General features: G+C 43.7%; 1 protein-coding gene across 1 annotated transcript in view; it reads left to right on the forward strand.

Moving 5' to 3' along the window:
• LOC126230763 (uncharacterized) overlaps positions 1 to 21,564 on the forward strand; it is a 436,134-nt gene that overhangs the window by 57,483 nt on the left and 357,087 nt on the right. Inside the window, exons 5-6 of the mRNA XM_049942407.1 lie at positions 3,042 to 3,226; positions 13,740 to 13,941. Coding sequence (XP_049798364.1) covers positions 3,042 to 3,226; positions 13,740 to 13,941 — 387 coding nt within the window. The remainder of the gene's footprint in view (positions 1 to 3,041; positions 3,227 to 13,739; positions 13,942 to 21,564) is intronic.

Raw genomic sequence — 21,564 nt, forward strand, 5'->3', positions numbered from 1 at the left:
AGCAGGGGACTCATCTGGGCAAATACGAGGAGAGAAAGATATGTTTTGCTGATCAACACGTTTTTCTATGAGACGGACAGCGAGCTGTGTGAGTAATGGGATTTTGTGGCATAATGCATCTGTTACTACACGATTAAAGGAAGGAAACAGTAATGAAACCACGTGGTGTGTTCCTCCTAAAATCTGATGCAGTGTTATGTCTCACGGTGGTGGTGAACACTCCCACCTCCATAGCTGAGTTCGCTAATGCACGCTTGTCTGATGGCACGGTCTGTAAGGTAAGCTGCTTCGAATCATCATAGTGCAAAATCTTCACTTCTAGCACTTGGTTGGTTGGTTTTGGGGAAGGAGACCAGACAGCGTGGTCATCGGTCTCATCGGATTAGGGAAGGAAGTCGGCCGTGCCCTTTCAGAGGAACCATCCCGGCATTTGCCTGGAGTGATTTAGGGAAATCACGGAAAACCTAAATCAGGATGGCCGGACGCGGGATTGAACCGTCGTCCTCCCGAATGCGAGTCCAGTGTCTTACCACTGCGCCACCTCGCGCGGTCTAGCACTTGGTAAGGGGGGGATTGGTGGGGATGTAAATTTCTTGTGTCCTGTATTAAATACCACATCTCTCTGCAGCGTCTCATGAAGTGAGGATAGGTGATATTGTTGATGGCGATCCTTCCATCAGATTGGGACATTAAGCTCCATGGCCCCTTGGTGCTATTTGAGAGGAGTGAGTATATGTTGGCAGCAGGTTTCACCCTCTTACTTTTCTTCATCAGAAACAAGATGAACACAATATCACACGGCACACCCACTCATCACAGTCATGCATGTGACACAGGTACACACTCGACACTTCAAAACAAGTCAAGAGGAAGGCAAGGGCAAAGCACCTCCACTAAGGTCTTGACAAGGGCAGCGATTCAGTATTCCTGCAGCTGGCCCCCTGCCTCCATTCCCTGAGTATGGAACCACTTTGACTTTTGATGTTGATTAAATTCAAAGACATGGATATAAAGAAAAGTTTACTATGTCGTACCTTTGTATCGGCACAGTGAGTGTACTAATGTGTGCAAACATAGCTTACCACTTAGTGTGCAAATGGACAAAACATCTAAACTGGCCAGCTGGGGTGGCTGAGCAGTTCTAGGCGCTACATTCTGGAACCACGCGACCGCTACGGTCACAGGTTCGAATCCTGCCTCGGGCATGGGTGTGTGTGATGTCCTTAGGTTGGTTAGGTTTAAGTAGTTCTAAGTTCTAGGGTAGCGGTCGTGCGGCTCCAGACTGTAGCGCATAGAACCGCTCGGCCACTCCAGCCGGCGTTAGTATCCTAGCTTTTGATATTCAGTGGTCAAAGTGTACACAAGTTGGAGGGAGCAAAATCTAGACAGAACGCTTAGTGTGGCCTGATGCATGATGGTACTTTACCAAGTGGCATCTGCAACGGTGTTGTCTCCATGCAGGATCTGAAACGCTAATTCCCTACTCTGGCATTGACTGAGTTCACTCAGTCGCCACTTTACTGCGTTCCGTAGAACGTTAATCTTTCCCTAGTCAAAATAATGGCTACTGCACACTCTCTATGGGTTGGAACGAAGTGAACAATTTCTTTGCCCACAAAAATTGCCGCAGCAGTAATTAACTATCGCTTTGCTATCTGTCGCCAAGGTACGTGAAGTGTATCATCCTCACTTCGCAGAATGCAAAGCTCTCAATGCCCTCGCTTATTTCCACACACTTGCGCGGTCCGCCAAAAGACGAGAGAGAGATAGGTCTCAAAATGCTTCTATACAATAGGGATGTGCCCGCCGTGTCGCGTCTGCATCGCTAAGTATTGCTTCAGCCAATCACCGTCTCGCTCGAGGCGAATAACCATTTTTTTTTTCTTGCTGGTTTGCAGCCTAGCCCTGTTAATGATGAGCAGCCTCTTCCCCTTGGTCCCAGCCTTATTTACCATAAAAGGTATAATGTATTGTTCTGGCCTTATCCCTTTCTGCTCTGAATCTCGCCATTCTCTTCCTAAATGGGATTTTTGTGATATCATTAACCACTTGCTCGGTTCTTCTCCAAAATGCGTTTCACTTTAACTTGTTTGTTCATGCCAATCCATATATTGGTAGATATTGTTTCGTTAGTTTTGGATACATGAGGTTAAGTGCGATTGCCTTTTGTTGATATAATATGGTTATTATTTTCTGAGGATCTCATACTGTATCATCCTGTCATTGTGACTCAAGCTCATGTAAGGTCCATAAAATCAGGATGCCTTACTACTTAGTAAACACTTCTTTCCAGTGGCACAAATGAAACTACTTTTTACTGCCATTTTGTGCCTTGTAAAACACAACATACAATGAAATCAAACCGATCGTTGCGAAATTGAGAGTTATCATTTTCTTCCACCTTCTCCTTCAATTATGCTGTACAGAAGTTGTTTGCAGTGGTGTCTAACCTTGTACTGTAATGTGGTACTTGTTGTGTATACGACTGTAGATCTCGTTAATGTGTCATTTATTGTACACACTAATATAAATATCTTTGGAGTCTTGTTTTAGTAGTTTAAGACTTAATTCTGAATTTTCAAGTTTTCTAAACAGTTTTTTGTAAGTTACGTTTTTTTATGATGAAGTATCTCTGACTCTCATATTCTCTCGAGACCTGACGAAATTAATTAAAATTAAGAGAGAACGCAGCATTGCTTCAAATCATAGGGCTAACCATGTAGCCTGTTAACTATGTTGTTATTGTGGTTGTCATTTTCCAATTTCTTTACATTTTCGTTTGTTTCTTTTCCTCTTTACACGCATCTTATTTTCAGCATTTATATAGTTACTTGTTTCTGGGCAACGTAGTATGCCAAATGTCTTCCCTAGAACTTCCGACATCCGTCTGATGCGTGTTATCATTTCTTAATTAGGCTAGGATTTTGGCTATAGTGTAATTGATTCATTGCAGAACCAAGGGTTTGTAGCTGAAGGCTGCTAATAATTTTCGGTGCAAAGAAAGGATATACGGGTGTACCAGACATGTTCTCTGTTCACAGGGGGAGATGAAATTCTGGCTGGACAAGGGGGTGGACGGTTTCCGCATGGACGCTGTGATGTGTCTGGTGGAGGCTGAGGGTTTTCCTGACGCCAAGGAGGGCCAACCTACACCCATGCAGCACCAGGACGAGACGTACGTCGTCATACAAGAATTCAGGAAACTCATTGACAATTACACAAACACGTAAGTTGGATTTTTTGTGGCATTAGCAAATGAAGATGTAAGTGCAAGAAATGGATAATCACCATTTTTTTGTGAAAATAAGTTGCTTTTCTAACAGATTTGTGTGCACAGGTACCCTATATCCTCCAGTGTTTGAATTTCTAGAAAATGTTGAATATTTTGGTAACTAGGTGGTATTTCAGTTCAGTAATCTTTTTAGAGCGCAGAAAGTATATACCCGGAAATATCAATTTCTTGCTCTTGGTCAAACTAGCCTCAGCTGCAGTTGCTAGAAAAAAACCAAATGAAATTGTAACAGTCGTAAATCATTATGTACAAAACCATGTATCATATAACTTGAAACACTGTATATTTTCACAGATAATTATGGAGGAGAGAATGAAAATATTTTAGACGCTTAAATACTGGAGCACATTTGTTGCGCCTGCTAGATATATAAAGATTTACCACCATTTTCATCAGCATGGCCATTCATTTATGCACTATGAGTGCATGTTTTACCAAACTGAGAAGATCAAGAGGAAGAAATAATGTTTTTCCCTGCTGGAAAACGGGCATGATATCGTGCCATCAGCATCCAGTAAATTCACTATGGTGAAAGTGCCACAGGACATAATATTTGATTTTAAATTACATCTGGAGCTACACTACTGGCCATTAAAATTGCTACACCAAGAGGAAATGCAGATGATAAACGGGTATTCATTGGACTAATATAATATAGTAGAACTGCCATGTGATTATATTTTCACGCAATCTGTGTGCATAGATCCTGAGAAATCAGTACCCAGAATAACCACCTCTGGCCGTAATAACGGCCATGATACTCCTAGGTATTGAGTCAAACAGAGCTTGCATGGCGTGTACAGGTACAGCTGTCCATGCAGCTTTAACACGAGTGGTCTAGCGGTTCTGGCGCTGCAGTCCGGAACCGCGGGACTGCTACGGTCGCAGGTTCGAATCCTGCCTCGGGCATGGGTGTGTGTGATGTCCTTAGGTTAGTTAGGTTTAAGTAGTTCTAAGTTCTAGGGGACTTATGACCTCAGATGTTGAGTCCCATAGTGCTCAGAGCCATTTGAACCATTTGATCTTTAACACGATACCACAGTTCATCAAGAGTAGTGACTGGAGTATTGTGATGAGCCAATTGCTCGGCCACCATTGACCAAACGTTTTCAATTCGTGAGAGATCTGGAGAATGTGCTGGCCAGGGCAGCAGTCGAACATTTTCTGTATCCAGAAAGGCCCGTACAGGATCTGCAACATGCGGTCGTGCATTATCCCGCTGAAATGTAGGGTTTCGTAGGGATCGAATGGAGGGTAGAGCTACGCGTCGTAACACATCTGACATGTAACGTCCTGTGTTCAAAGCGCCGTCAATGCGAACAAGAGGTGAGCGAGACGTGTAACCAATGGCACGTCATACATCACGCCGGGTGATACGCCAGTATGGCGATGACGAATACACGCTTCCAATATGCGTTCACCGCGATGTCGCCAAACACGGATGCGGCCATCATGATGCTGTAAACAGAACCTGTATTCATCCGAAAAAATGACGTGTCACCATTCGTGCACCCAGGTTCGTCTTTAAGCACACCATCGCAGGCGCTCCTTTCTGTGATGCAGCGTCAAGGGTAACCGCATCCATGGTCTCCGAGCTGATAGTCCATACTGTTGCAAACGTCGTCGACCCGTTCATGCAGGCGGTTGTCGTGTTGCAAACGTCCCCATTTGTTGACTCAGGCATCGAGACGTGGCTGCACGATCCGTTACAGCCATACGGATAAGATGCCTGCCATCTCGACTGCTAGTGATACGAGGCCGTTGGGATCCATCACGGCGTTCCGTATTACCCTCCTGAACCCACCGATTCCATATTCTGCTAACAGTCATTGGATCTCGACCAACACGAGCATCAGTGTCGCGATACGATAAACCGCAATCACGATAGGCTACAATCCGACCTTTATCAAAGTCGCAAACGTGATGGCACGCATTTCTACTCCTTACACGAGGCATCACAACAACGTTTCACCAGGCAACGCCGGTCACTTGCTTTTTGTGTATGAGAAATCGGTTGAAACTTTCCACATTTCGACACGTTGTAGGTGTCGCCACCGACGCCAACCTTGTGTGAATGATCTGAAAAGCTGATCATTTGCATATCACAGCATCTTCTTCCTGTCGGTTCAATTTCGCGTCTGTAGCACGTCATCTTCGTGGTGTAGCAATTTTAATGGCCTGTAGTATATTTTTCAGCTTGGTGGTAATGAATGTCAACGGTCTTTTACGATAAGTAAATACCACAAATTCATATAAGAAGGGAGGAAGATTTTTGTATCTGTTACTCATAACACTGATTTTGGATCCAAGTTATGTGTCTTTAAGAATAAGTAAATACCAATACTACAAGTACCTCCACTCTACGTGACTCCACTGCCTTCTGTAGTAACATACATCCAGATTTAATGAAACTTGCGGAAAAGTATACCCTCGTATACACAACAAATGATACACTGATCTCAAATGTGCAGGTGGGAATGAAGAATCATTCGATGTGGTTTGAACAGTTACACGACACTGGATGTTTTGGCAATTTTGACATACACACATGGTCTTCCTGCTTTTAAGATAATTCATTTTCAGTTTCAGTTTCGTTTGTACCGGCGTACACTTTCATTACAATTTTGAAAATACAAAACGGAGAAAGTTACAGACAAATTTCCAAAAATATTCTCTTACGATTTATTAGTACTTTTATATAGTGCATATTAACTGATGCCTTTGCTTTCAGCTTCCGAAACTCTGTATTCTTTCTTGATTTTTCACATTTCTTTAAATGATTTGAAGTATATTTATTCTGACAAACTGCCTATTGGCTTCTGTCTCGGGTTCTTCGGCCGACGTTCATCTAATGATTTTTCTGACGTTTCGCCAGCACGAGTGGCTGGCATTGTCAAAGCTTCACCCTCCATTGCCAGTTCACCACCGGCAATGGAGGGTGAAGCTTTGACAATGCCAGCCACTCGTGCTGGCGAAACGTCAGAAAAATCATTAGATGAACGTCGGCCGAAGAACCCGAGACAGAAGCCAATAGGCAGTTTGTCAACAAGTGGCCACGAAAGCCTCAACAATTTTGTATATTTATTCTACTTTATTTATGTATTTAGTTGTCTCTTAATAAATTATTACTCACATACAGCATCAAATTGTGTGCGATGGGTCTTGATTAATAAAAGATTACAGCAGGAATTGGATAATTCTAACATTCGTAATGCTCCTTATATATATTCCTTATGGATCAGAGAGGAGGTATAAAACTCACACTGCAGGATATTTGGAGTTACAATTCCACATGTAATCTAAATATTTAACAAAATGTTTTAAAAACACTGTGAAAAATGTTTTTCTAATTTTTCTCAGAATTTTTTTTCTGGTTATTATCCTGTTATTGCATCTAAGTCTTCAAATATTTCGTTTGAGAAGTCTGATCTGAACACGTTGTAGAGTATTATGAAATGGGAGAACCTGAAAAATAGCTTCAGTAGGGTAATTGAAAACCATTTCTTTGTTCGTACATATGTAGGATGTGTTCTTTTTACATTTTCTGCTGCGATTTGTTATGCTCTCTGGGAAAATAAAGTAGGCAGCAACAACGTGTAATAGAGAATAAAAAAGTTTTTTGGTCCATTAGTTTCAATGGGGATGATTGTATAGCCTTAATGTAACTGCTAATTATAATAATTACCGCCCAGAGCTCTTGGCTCTCTGCACATCCTTCATATCCGAAACAATACGACGCATCCATGAAACTAGCAATTATATTCACCGCAGATTCCCAAAGCGTACTGGTACTTCTCTTCCATACAATGTGCTCTTTGTGATCTGCCGGCCGCGGTGGCCGTGCGGTTCTAGGCGCTGCAGTCCGGAACCGCGGGACTGCTACGGTCGCAGGTTCTAATCCTGTCTCGGGCATGGATGTTGTGATGTCCTTAGGTTTAAGTAGTTCTACGTTCTAGGGGACTGATGACCAAAGATGTTAAGTCCCATAATGCTCAGAGCCATTTGAACCATTTTCTTTGTGATCTACTCATTACAGTTTAGCGTAACATAACTGACCTGTGTGTTTGAAGTATATTTTTGGATTTTTGGGCTCCTGTCGTTTCTATTAGTAAAAGAAAGGTCACCAAAACAGCAATGCACGGAAATACATAGAGCAAGAAACTTCGAAAGTTAGATAAGTTGTTATCAGGGTAGTGTTATGTAAAAATTACCACAATGTAACCTTCTTGCGTCATCTATTCATAGAAAATACCACCATGTATGAATCTAGGACTCTACTTTCTATGGTGAAATGACAATTGTCGGTAGTAGGTCGACAGCGGTCAAGGCTTCATTCAGCTGATGAGTTCGGGGAAGTAGAGTTACAGGTTGTTAACGTGTCTTTCTACACTCTTGCCCCTCCCCCCAACACCTCCCAAATATAACTTGCCGTCATCTCCAGTTTTTACCTGTGATAGATACCTAGGATACTAATTATAATACAAATAAAATATTTTAATTAGTAGTAAGTTCTAGTACAAAAGTCCTTAGTACATCGCTTCATTACATTTTTCAAGAAATAGTAGTTTATAGAAATACATCATTTTACAAGAATTCATCCGAAAATCTGGAAGGTACATTTGTCATAGAACTGATTTAACGTCAATAATAGCAACGTACACGCACTACTTTGACATCATAATATACACGATACGGAATCAAAGTGAGAACTCACTATTTTCTCGGTGGAGGGGCGTACCCATTTTTGTCTTACAGTGTTCAACTTCTTGTGAGTCGTTGGACTGACGAAACGTGTCGGATTTGTTGTTGATGGCAGAGACGTTCAGCCTGCGAATATCTGACTTTCCCCTGCTGCAATGTTTTCCGTTTTTGGTCAGGCCGCAATTCTATCTAGACGGGCAGACCCACAGATGAGCAACTGAGTAGTGCACTGTGTTAAAAATGCGTGTAATTTTCAAGAACTTACTACCATTTTCGGGACGCTTGGTTTTCATGCTACTATAATCGCCGAAAGTTATCCGCAAAATTGATATAACGGCAAAACATAATCGTTTTTATGTAAATTGAAGGGGAGCGGGGAGAAATGAAAGGAAACGGAAGGGCCTGATAACATCAACTGTATAGGGACTTTATGCGGAAGCGGCGGCGATCAGGGAAAATGTGTACCCAACCAGGACTCGAACTCGGGATCTCCTGCTTACTAGGCAGCTGTGTCAACCACTGCGCCATCTGGACACACTGTCTATCGTAAATGCACAGACTATTTCGGCACACTCACCAGCGGACCCACATTCCCACCTAGCGTCGCATATCCACAGTCCCCGTCTATGTCCTCCATGCTCGTTAATTTTACATTTCCGCAGGAGGCTGAACAATATTGTGCATCTTCAATAAAGGTTGTGCATTCTTTGTTAATTGAAGTGAACCAATTATATGGATGCGTGGTGTCTGTTCTTTTGCACATGTCCGAACAGACACCACCCTTTCATATAATCGTTTTCTCTAACATGTTCCTTTGGAGGGAGGAGGTGGCGGGGGGGGGGCATGACGTCTCCAATCCTACCTTCCCCCATCTGGATCCACAGCTGCGAATTATACTTATACTCCAACCATGGAACTTCCTTTCCCTCACCTACAACCCCCAGCAGGTGATATGCACCTTCATATAGACCCATCGATGTCGAATTGCAGCAGTATGAATCTGGTAACACTGCATGGGGCTCCTATGGTTCCTGACTTCAACCATGTACGAGATGTGATCAGAAAGCAACGGGTACTACCAAGCAGGATAGCGCAGTCGATAATACACTGGACTCGCATTCTGGAGGACGATGGTTCAAGCCTGCATCTGGCCACTCTGATTTAGGTTTTCCGTGATTTCCCTGATAAGGTAAATGCTCGAATGGTTCCTTCGAAAGGGCACGGCCGCTTTCGTTCTCCATCCTTCCCTACTCCGAGCTTATGCTCTGTCTTCAATGACCTTGTTGTCGATGGGACTTTAAACACCCATCCCCTCCTCCTCTTCCTCAAGTAATGGGAATTCTTGTTTTTCTTAAAGAATATTTATTCATCATCATCAGCTTTTTCCCCTTTCAAACTAATCCCCCTCAGAGCTTTTTCCAGCGTTGGAACTCACTTTTCGTTAAGATGCTCAACTTCTTCAGCAATTCTGTTTTTATCTCATCACTGGTGGCAAAACGACGTCTTTTCATGGTTATCTTGAGCCTCGGATATAGAAAGAAGTCTTAAGGGGTCATTTGCGGCGAATTAGATGATTCAGGCAACAGAACGGTTTTTTAATTTGCCAAAAAATCACGAACAACATTGATCTGTGAGCGGGAGCATTACCGTGATGCAGTTTTCATAAGTGATTTTGCCCCACTAATGTTCTTTTTTTTCAGATTGCTTCACGCAAACGGCGCATAACTTTCAGATAGTATTCCATACTGACCGTATGATCTCAAGGCAGATACTCATTATGCACTGTCCCACTGTGATCGAAGAAAACAATGGGAAGATCCTTCATATGTGATCGAACCTTGTCGAATTTTTTTCGGTCTAGGCTCTGCATGCAGTTTCCATTGGGACTATTTGGCCTTTGTTTCAGCATCATACACCTGCTCATCACTTTTTATAAGCTTCTAGAGAAATTCTCGATCGTTGTCGACTTCATTCAGTAATTCCTGGACGATGTCTATGCGCCGTCGTTTTCAGTCGAAATTCAACAATTTCGGAATAAACTTTGCTGCTACACGTTCCATGCCCAAACCATCCAACAAAATTGCTTGACATGAGTCAAATGATATGCCGACATCAGCAGCAACCTCTCTGATTGTGATTCGGCGGTTGTCCACAACCATTTTCTTCCATATTGCCGTCAGTAACTGATGCGCTACGGCGTCCAGGACTGTCGTTCTATTCAACGTCTTCTCGACCTTTTTTAAAACATTTACACCACCCTGAAAGTTTTGCCTCACTCATACTAGATTCGTCGAAAGCCACAGTCAATATTTCTGAAGCAAAATTTAATGCAAATTCTTTCATATATCTTTTTTAAAAGTAAAAATTCGCTGAGACTCGAAACACGTATAATCTTTTCGACTGTCAACAAAGAACAGCTAAAGATATAAACATACATCAGGAACAAGTGCACCAAAAAGGTAAAAAAAATTGAAAAGCGGATGTATAAATTCCGCAAATTTAAAAAAAAATCCCGTAACTTTTTAATCATACCTCACATCTGGAAACGACAGCGCATTTTGCTTGTACCTCGGATCCATTTACGAACAATCCCAGTTACTATAAACGTCACTTCAGTGGCAATGGCACAGGAAGGATCCCGAACACATCTGATATCTCGTGGAGTCCACAACAAGGTACGTAGCTGCTTTCATCAGGGTGAAAGATGATCCCACATGATACTATGTGGGTACTGTTAATTCAGTTGCTGTGCATGCAGGCCGGAGCTCTGGTCTACTAAAGCAAAGAAAAATAATAAATACAGACTTTACCGGCATATAGTGCTGGTGGAATCCTTCTGACGTTTGAATCAGGGAGGCTACATAGAAATCCCTCAAAGTTTCGATGAGTGCCACTCTCATCATCTACTGGCGCAGTGTCGAGATCAAGTGGGAGTCATATATAAATATACGTAAGCGGCGGCCACCTCTCCCTGCAAACCCTTTTGCTCTGGCGTGGCCATCGATGTGCCATCGTGGGAGGCAGACTGCCGTTCGACTCTCGGCACTTACAGTCTTTCCCAGACTCGCGGTCTCAGCATACAGCTGCTAATGAAAGATTCCACGCCGAACTCTAGTGATAGTCCTCGTACCTGTAGACGGGATTTTCATGGAGCCTTATCTCAATTCCTTCTTTAATCATCCTCCTCCAGAAGGCACAATTTGGCACAATACTCTCGATTTCTCAAATTTATTAATGATGTGTTCTGCCACCTCTGACTTCGTGCTTCAAATATACTCACCTAATGTGCCGGGTAATTGCGGTTGCAATTGGTCCTTGGCTCGGAGCTAATCATATATTTAGTTTTTTTATAATTGTCCGAAGATAGCTTTGATGGTGTTTTCTATGAGGATTATCGCAATTTTCACGAAGAAGGCCCAATGTAGGAGATAAACGCGAGTTTGTCTTTCTCTAACTGTTGTTTGGCGATAGGTGTTTCACTTGATTTCTTCAGTGCACATCTATCTGCACTTCGCCGTTCCCATTTTGTCGAAGTCACAAATCTAAAAATTTTTAACGTGTTTCATCCCTGTTAGCAATTGTGATAAATTAATATGTCAAAAATCCGCCTCAGTTGCGAAATCTTTCTGTTACCAGTAACATTTCGCAAGAGGCGGATTTTTGACATATTTATTGAAGTCACAAATGGCACATGGCTCATGAAGTACTCATCACCGAAATTGATCAAAAACAAATTTCGAATCTTGATGGTGGAAGACAATCTTAGAGCTTTGGCCCCACACAGTATTCAAAGTGAAATGTAAGACCACTAAGTTATGAAGATATGAGGGCTGCCCAGAAAGTAATGCACCACATTTTTTCTTCAATAATTATTTATTGAACATAATAACACACACGAAAGAATGGTGTTTTATCTACACACTCTATTTTTCCACATAATCTCCATCCTGTTCTATGGCCTTCCTCCAGCGCGAAACAAGAGCGTGTATGCCCTGTCGGTACCAATCTTTGTTCTGGTAACGGAGCCAGTGCTTCACCGTGTGAATCATCCCCTCTTCGTCCTCAAAATGTCTTCCACGAATGGCGTCGTTTAATGTGCCAAACAAGTGGAAGTCCGAGGAGGCTATGTCAGGTGTGACAGGTGTGATAGCTGGGGATGGTCTCCCCTACCGCTGCAAATTGTGGAGCTCCGCTGAACCGCCTTCTGATGACGTCACCCTCCGTGCCCAGCGACTAACTGTACTTCTGCCGACAGCAGATGCTCCATACACTTTGCACAAGCGTTTTTGAATATTCCTCACAGTTTCTTTCTCTGTAGTGAGAAATTCAATGACGGTACGTTGCTTGTAACGTACACCACCTACAGACGCCATTTTGAAACTGTCATACAGCTACGCTATATATTGGAAGTGACAGAAACTTGGCGCGCTCACTCAGGAGATTTCAAATAATTCATATATAACGTTTCGCATTCATAACATTGTTTTCGGCTGAGAAAAAAAAAACTGCAGTGCATTACTTCCTTGGCGACCCTGGTTTTACAAGTAGATCCAATAGTACGAAGTGGAAACCAAGAAACCAATAAATTATTTGAAAGTTAAATTTTAAGCCTAATTGTTTGGGCTAGAATTAAATTTGTTTGTTTGTTGTATTACTGTTGTTACCTTGCATTTGTTTAACAAATATGTTTCCTCGCGGTAAATGATGTCAGCCAAAACAGTTGCAGGATAAAGATTTATTAAAATTCTTGACCACGGTTTCGGTATATCTAAATATACCTTGATTAGAAGTAAAATATACTAAAATGGTGAAGGTATATATAGATATACTGAAACCGTGGTCATGGATTATAATAAATCTTTATCCTGCAACTGTTTTGGCAGTCATCATTTACCGTGAAGAATTTCAACAGTTGCTGTTTCAGCCATGTTTAAAATCTTGACTAATATGTTTATTTATTGTTGCAATATGTTGTTTTTAAAAGTAAAACACCGATTTTTGCGTGGAAGGGACTCTCCAATTTTGCTCTTTAAAAACAAAAAGTACGTAATTCTGTAGGCTTTCGTGGCCTCTGTCACTGAAGTTAAAATCTTCTGAGTTATTAGGCCGCGTCATATTTCTAGTAAAATGATCGACGTTTCGTGGTGTCCACTACTGGTAACAGTAGTGGACACCAGAAGATCCTGAGGAAGATCCCAGCAGAGAGGTCGAAACGTCGATCATTTTAGTAGAAATACGACGTGGCGTAAAGCCCCAGAAGGCCGGTTCTAGGCGCTTCCGTCTGGGACCCCGCGACCGCTACGGTCACAGGTTCGAATCCTGCCTCGAGCATGGATGTGTGTGATGTCTTTAGGTTACGTTTAAGTAGTTCTAGGTTCTAGGGGACTGATGACCTTCGATGTTAAGTTCCATATTGCTCAGAGCCATTTGAACCATTTTTAATAACCCAGAAGATTTTAACTTCAAAAGATACGTAGCTGTCCATACCGACGTTAAAAAATCGTGTTCAATATTTTTATGATATCAGTTCTCATCAATTTTTAATCTCGTCAATTTATTAAATAATAAATTGTATAGAACAGTTTTGTAGAGTTAAACAATAAACCTTAAATGGCTCCAAAAACTGTTCTGGCCAGTTGGTCATTACATAATATCCCCTGGTAAGGTCGCACTGCAGGTTCTCTCTAGTGGTCTATAGATAATAAATATGGTCTTGCTTCCTGTAAAGTGCTACTACGTCTCGCAGGGTGATGATGACTGAGGCGTACGGCACTGTGGAGCAGGTTGTGGGTTACTATGGCAACGCCACAAATCCTGGCGCGCACTTCTCCTTCAACTTCCTGCTCATCACCGACCTCAACAGCACATCCACCGCAGAAGACTTTGTCAACGTCATCGGAAACTGGATCGACGTGATCAACACACGGGAACTCTGGTCCAACTGGGTGGTATGTATCCGAAAGGAACTTACTGTCTTTCTGCAGCCATTGTCAGCCCTTACAAGGCAACCTCCCCATCGCACCCCCCCCTCAGATTTAGTTATAAGTTGGCACAGTGGATAGGCCTTGAAAAACTGAACATAGATCAGTCGAGAAAACAGGAAGAAGTTGTGTGGAACTATGAAAAAAATAAGCAAAATATACAAACTGAGTAGTCCATGCGTAAGATAAGCAACTTATTGAACGGTGTGAGCACAGTAGCGCCGTGGTCCCGTGGTTAGCGTGAGCATTGCGGAACGAAAGGTTCTTAGTTCAAGTCTTCCCTCGAGTGAAAAAATTACTTCTTTTTTTTCGCAAAGTTATGATCTGTCCGTTCGTTCACTGACATCTCTGTTCACTGTAATAAGTTTAGTGTCTGTGTTTTGCGACCGCACCGCAAAACCGTGCGATTAGTAGACGAAAGGACGTGCCTCTCCAATGGGAACCGATAACATTAGATCGCAAGGTCATAGGTCAACCGATTCCTCCACAGGAAAACACTTCTGATATATTCTATACGACACTGGTGACGGCATGTGCGTTACATAATTGTCTGAAAATAAAAAAATTAAAATATTCACTCAAAGGAAGACTTGAACCAAGGACCTTTCGTTTCGGAGCTGCTCACGCTAACCACAAGACCACGGCGCTCTTGAGCTTAGGTTGTCCCTGATGTTGCATATCTTGCACATGGACTACTCAGTTTGTATATTTTGCCTATTTTTTTCATAGTTCCACACAACTTCTTCCTGTTTTCTCGATTGATCTGTGTTCAGTTTTTCAAGGCCTATCCACTGTGCCAACTTATAACTAAATCTGAGGGGGGATGCGATGGGGAGGTTCCCTTGTTAGCTCTGTGCGCGTGAGTGTAGTTTTATCCGGCACGCAGATACCAGTTCCTACCTAGCCTATTCCAGCTCTTTGGTGTATCAACTGCCATTCCCACTGTTCGTGAAACATGTTGGTTTTTAACATTTTTGTGCAGTACACCTGTCCTAATTTGACAAATGGCTGAATAGCACATGAAACAAAATCAGGCACAACGAAATAAAAATAAAGACAGAATTTTAAAAATGAAATGTGTGAGTCGACTAAATTGTCAACCCCAGTTAGACTTTACTACATTACAAACCGAATCCAACAAGACAAATTATCGCCAATGTTCTTTAAAAATTGTAACACTACACTACTGACAACTAAAAGAGCAGAAAATTGATTGTTTATGAGTAATGACTCATCTCAGATTACTTAATCGCTTAGGCTACGAACGAAAATAAAATTTGTTGTTAAAATTTCACAAGGTTTTTAAACACTATCTTACTGTCTAGTCTCTGAGATCGAGAGCAGAAAGAGACACAAAATAAATCTCCATTTACCCTGGCAACGCCGTATAACTATTTCCCGGTATTAAATTCTGCTTGAGATATCATTAATTCTATTGAGATGACAGACAGCCGGTACAAGGAATGCTTTATGTGGTACACTGCAACTATACATCGTCACGACAGTCTTGGCGGTTGGGAAAAATAAAGGGCGACATTCTTGCGTTTTTGTGATAACAGAAAAGCTTTGGGCACGGCCTGGGATACCATTATGTAGCTTGATCGTGAAAGTAGACTCTGTTCCCTAAAAACTGCTATTTCGTTGCAGCGTTTAAGAGATAAAAGGAAACATGCGAGTATTGTTCTTCCTCATTCTGGTACCTCGTCTGATGTTGTTGGTGTTGTGATACAGTTGCTCTGAACACGCGCAGGTCGCCGCCCAAAGGTGCTCGACTTTCACGTCCGCTTAACTTCTTTTCGGAAAATATTCTTCGTATCAGTCGTACTGGTTCCCAGAGTCTGAGACGTAACAGTGAAATTTCATTTCCATGACCAAGGCCATCGTCGACTGATATCACGTAATATCGTTCAAATGGTTCAAATGGCTCTGAGCACTATGGGACTTACCATCTGAGGTTATCAGTCCCTTAGAACTTAGAACTACTTAAACCTAATTAACCTAAGGACATCACACACATCCACGCCCGAGGCAGGATTCGAACCTGCGACCATAGTAGCAGCGCGGTTCCGGACTGAAGCGCCTAGAACCGCTCGGCCACAGCGGCCGGCCGTAATATGGTTCAAATGGCTCTGAGCACTATGGGACTTAACATCTTAGGTCATCAGTCCCCTAGAACTTAGAACTACTTAAACCTAACTAACCTAAGGACATCACACACATCCATGCCAGAGGCAGGATTCGAACCTGCGACCGTAGCAGTCCCGCGGTTCCGGACTGCAGCGCTAGAACCGCACAACCACCGCGGCCGGCGGCCGTAATATCGTAAGATAGTTAAATAATAAAATATTGTCTATTGGGTTTCAAAATATTAAGTGGAAAATTTCCAGTCCACTGACGCAATATACTTAGGAATCGAATTTAGGGCTCTCTTCGATGGAATTTTGAAGGAACCGACGTAACAGAAGTCAAATAAGATAGCCATGTTTGCTATTGTTCCGGAAGGCGCAAGGGAGGAACGGCCGAGAGAGCAAAAATGACACTGGCGTGAGTGTCAAGTTGTATCATGTGTCTTTTGGAACGTTCTAGAAGATGGGCACATGGATACAATTCCGGTAAATAGAAAAGTAAGATGAATTTTGCGTAGGCATAGCGTTTACTGATTGTCGATTGTATCGTTTTTTCCCCAACAAATTTGACCTAACTGTTAAAACTGGTCCTGAAATAACCGATTTTTGATTTTTATTCCCATTATTTCCTGTAATAAACGTAGAAATCGAACAAATCTTGAAAAATTTTGACTCTCTCAGTTTCAAGATACATAGAATAAAAATGTTAAATTAAATACTCAAATAAAAGAGTGTCCGTCAATCGTTCGCTGCTTTTCCCGAAAAGTGATGCGTGGCTGAATCCTGCAAAAAGTCACTAATATCTTACAGTTGATTCTAATTCTTTGAAACTCTGCCGAAAATTCAAGTTGCACATCTGGGGTCATGCCACTATTTGGACACCGCGGATAGTGAGTGCTAGAGGGTGAAAACTGAAGACTAAGAACTCTGTTTTTGGTGTTAATTTGTCCGTTTCCAAGAGCTACAAGTAGATAAAGGCATATTATGTAGACACAGGCAGCTGATCAACTACTTTCTATTCTTATTATATACATTGAAGAAATTGTTAAGTTTTTACTATATTACTGTTACCATAATTTCTTCTTTCTTTTGTTATTTCACAGAAATGGTAGACAAATCTTTGATCTATTAAAACAAATGAAGCACTTTACGGCTTTGCTACGTCACATCGTAAAAATATTTCCTGACTAGGGTTGATGCCATTCTGCAATACAACGAATGTCTGAGAAGGACAGCAAGAAGTTGTCGTATAGACAAGGTGGGGGCCAGTCTTGCACGCTGCATGTAGATGCGTATCTGAAGTCACGACACACGACAACATGGATATTATTGTCTGAGCAGCGCTGTACAAATTCTTATTCCATGTGTATGTTGCTCGTTTGTGTCGTCATTCTAATTAAAACTGCAGTGATCACTTTTTTTTTTAAGAAAAAAAGGTTTATTTAAAAACGAAAAATTTAAGCACTGCTCCTATGGCTAATTGATATTTCGGTTTTTATTCGGTTATTTGTAAAAAAAATTAGAAAAACCATTTGTTATAAGTGACACCAAACGAATACCGAAAAACACCGACTTTTCAGATCGAAAATACCGGTATCGGTTCTAACCGGTCGGTTTTCCCCATCCCTAATTTTGAGTGAAGGGCACCCATTCGGTCTTAGGAATGGACTCGCCCATATCCTAGAAGTGTAGGAGACACACTTTGAAATTAATTCGCTGACTGCCGATTCTTTAACTTCAGCTGTATTAGGTATAAATCTTACTACGCAATAGTAACACATGAAAATTCGTGGCACCCCAGAATTCGAACAAAAATTTCCCGCTTATCGCGAGCGGTCGCTTTAACAACTGAGGCTACCCGTGCTCGCTTCCAACACCGACCTAAACTTTCGTGTGCCACAGTGTCTACATTCTTATACCATATTCCACTAAATTCATCATCTAATGCCCGCAACACTATCTAACACGTCTTATATAAGGAATTCGTAGTCAGGGAACTAATTTCAAGTATTTCGTACAGGCGTGGAACGTCAGCATGTGTGTTCCATCAGGCATGCGTGTACACTATGTGATTAAAAGTATCCGGATACCTGGCTGTAAATGACTTACAAGTTCCTGGCGCCTCCATCGGTAATACTGGAATTCAGTACGGTGTTGGCCCACCCTTAGCCTTGATGACAGATTCCACTCTCGCACGCATACGTGCAATCAGGTGCTGGAAGGTTTCTTGGGGAATGGCAGCCCGTTCTTCACGGTGTACTGCACTGAGGAGAGGTATCGATGTTGGTCGGAAAGGCCTGGCACGAAGTCGGCTTTCTAAAACATCCCAAAGGTGTGCAATAGGATTCAGGTCAGGACTCCGTGCAGGCGTCGTTTGGCATTTACCGGCGTGGTATGTGGCTTATGAGCAGCACTCTATCATGAAATCCAAGTTTTCTCATCTCCCGCCTAACTGTCATAGTACTTGAAGTGGATCCTGATACAGTTTGGAATCCCTGTGTGATAGTCTGCATAGATGTCTGCCTATTACACACTACGACCCTCTTCAACTATCGGTGGTCTTTGTCAGGCAACAGACGAGGTCAGCTTGTACGCGTTTGTGGTGTACGTCTCCCTTCACGTTTCCACTTCACTACCACATCGGAAACAGTTACCTAGGTATGTTGATCGGTGTGGAAATCTCGCGTACAGACGTATGACACAAGTGACAGTCAATCAACTGACCACGTTCGATGTCCGACGTCCGTGAGTTCCGCGGAGTGCCCCGTTCTGCTCTCTCACGATGTCTAATGACTACTGAGGTCGCTGATATACACTCCTGGAAATTGAAATAAGAACACCGTGAATTCATTGTCCCAGGAAGGGGAAACTTTATTGACACATTCCTGGGGTCAGATACATCACATGATCACACTGACAGAACCACAGGCACATAGACACAGGCAACAGAGCATGCACAATGTCGGCACTAGTACAGTGTATATCCACCTTTCGCAGCAATGCAGGCTGCTATTCTGCCATGGAGACGATCGTAGAGATGCTGGATGTAGTCCTGTGGAACGGCTTGCCATGCCATTTCCACCTGGCGCCTCAGTTGGACCAGCGTTCGTGCTGGACGTGCCGTCCGCCTGAGACGACGCTTCATCCAGTCCCAAACATGCTCAATGGGGGACAGATCCGGAGATCTTGCTGGCCAGGGTAGTTGACTTACACCTTCTAGAGCACGTTAGGTGGCACGGGATACATGCGGACGTGCATTGTCCTGTTGGAACAGCAAGTTCCCTTGCCGGTCTAGGAATGGTAGAACGATGGGTTCGATGACGGTTTGGATGTACCGTGCACTATTCAGTGTCCCCTCGACGATCACCAGTGGTGTACGGCCAGTGTAGGAGATCGCTCCCCACACCATGATGCCGGGTGTTGGCCCTGTGTGCCTCGGTCGTATGCAGTCCTGATTGTGGCGCTCACCTGCACGGCGCCAAACACGCAGACGACCATCATTGGCACCAAGGCAGAAGCGACTCTCATCGCTGAAGATGACACGTCTCCATTCGTCCCTCCATTCACGCCTGTCGCGACACCACTGGAGGCGGGCTGCACGATGTTGGGGCGTGAGCGGAAGACGGCCTAACGGTGTGCGGGACCGTAGCCCAGCTTCATGGAGACGGTTGCGAATGGTCCTCGCCGATACCCCAGGAGCAACAGTGTCCCTAATTTGCTGGGAAGTGGCGGTGCGGTCCCCTACGGCACTGCGTAGGATCCTACGGTCTTGGCGTGCATCCGTGCGTCGCTGCGGTCCGGTCCCAGGTCGACGGGCACGTGCACCTTCCGCCGACCACTGGCGACAACATCGATGTACTGTGGAGACCTCACGCCCCACGTGTTGAGCAATTCGGCGGTACGTCCACCCGGCCTCCCGCATGCCCACTATACGCCCTCGCTCAAAGTCCGTCAACTGCACATACGGTTCACGTCCACGCTGTCGCGGCATGCTACCAGTGTTAAAGACTGCGATGGAGCTCCGTATGCCACGGCAAACTGGCTGACACTGACGGCGGCGGTGCACAAATGCTGCGCAGCTAGCGCCATTCGACGGCCAACACCGCGGTTCCTGGTGTGTCCGCTGTGCCGTGCGTGTGATCATTGCTTGTACAGCCCTCTCGCAGTGTCCGGAGCAAGTATGGTGGGTCTGACACACCGGTGTCAATGTGTTCTTTTTTCCATTTGCAGGAGTGTAGAATAACTGGCAGCAGGTGGCGGCAAAATGCACCTAATAAAAAATCGTATGTTTTTGCGGGTGCCTGGATACTTTTGATCACAAGTATTGGCGAGCACAAGATGACATCTACATTCTTCTCGATTCCTCTTTATCTCAATCTCCAAAAGAAATTGATACACCTGCCTAATATCGTGTAGGGCCCTCGCGAGAACGCAGAAGTGCCGCTGTATGACGTGGCATGGACTCGATTAATGTCTGAAGTAGTGCTGGAGGGAAGTGACACCATGAATCCTGCAGAGCTGTCCATAAATCCGTACGAGGGGGTGGAGATCCCTTCTGAACAGGATGTTGCAAGGCATCCCAGATATGCTCAATAATGATCATGTCTGGGGGGTTGGTGGCCAGCGACAGTGTTTAAACTCGGAAGAGGGTTCCTGAAGCCACTCTGTAACAGTTCTGGACATGTGGGGTGTCGCATTGTCCTGTTGGAATTGGGCAAGTCGTCGGAATGCACAGTGGACATGAAAGAATGCAGGTGATCAGACTGGAGGCTTGCATACGTGTTACCTGTCAGAGACGTATCTAGACGTATCGGGGGTCCCATATCACTCTTAACTGCTCACGCCCCACACCATTACAGAGCCTCCACCAGCTTGAACAGTCGGGACTTAACATCTGAGGTCATCAGTCCCCTAGAACTTAGAAATACTTAAACCATCACACACATCCGGGATTCGAACCTGCGACCGTAGCAGCCGCGTGGTTCCGGACTGAAGCGCCTAGAACCGCTCGGTCACAGATGGCGGGTGGACAGTTTGAGCGAGTGATTTGGCCACCCAAATCCCCCGACGGGAATCTCATCGAACATAACCGATGGGTCAGTTCGTGCACATGTCTGCACTGGCTTCACTTTCACAATTATCGACGCAGTAGGGATGAAATTTCTGCAAGGGCCTGCACCGACTTGCTGAGCCAATGCCACGTCGAGTTACTGCACTACGCCGGGCGAAAGGAGACCCGACGTGATATTAGGAGGTATCCTATGACTTGTCAGTTCCACCTTCGTACACCAACTTAAACCTCAACAATACAGCCTGTTTTTAGCAGACGAGTTTGGCATTTACTTGCTGACCAACCATTCTTCTCCGTGGATTATTATTTAATTGAAAGTAAGTGAATGTCACCAGAAAGATGAATTGGTGTGAGTGAGTTTTGCAGGTTGCAGTATCTCTGAGTGGGTGAATG

Source organism: Schistocerca nitens, chromosome 1, assembly GCF_023898315.1.
Source record: "Schistocerca nitens isolate TAMUIC-IGC-003100 chromosome 1, iqSchNite1.1, whole genome shotgun sequence".
Lineage (NCBI taxonomy): Eukaryota > Metazoa > Arthropoda > Insecta > Orthoptera > Acrididae > Schistocerca > Schistocerca nitens.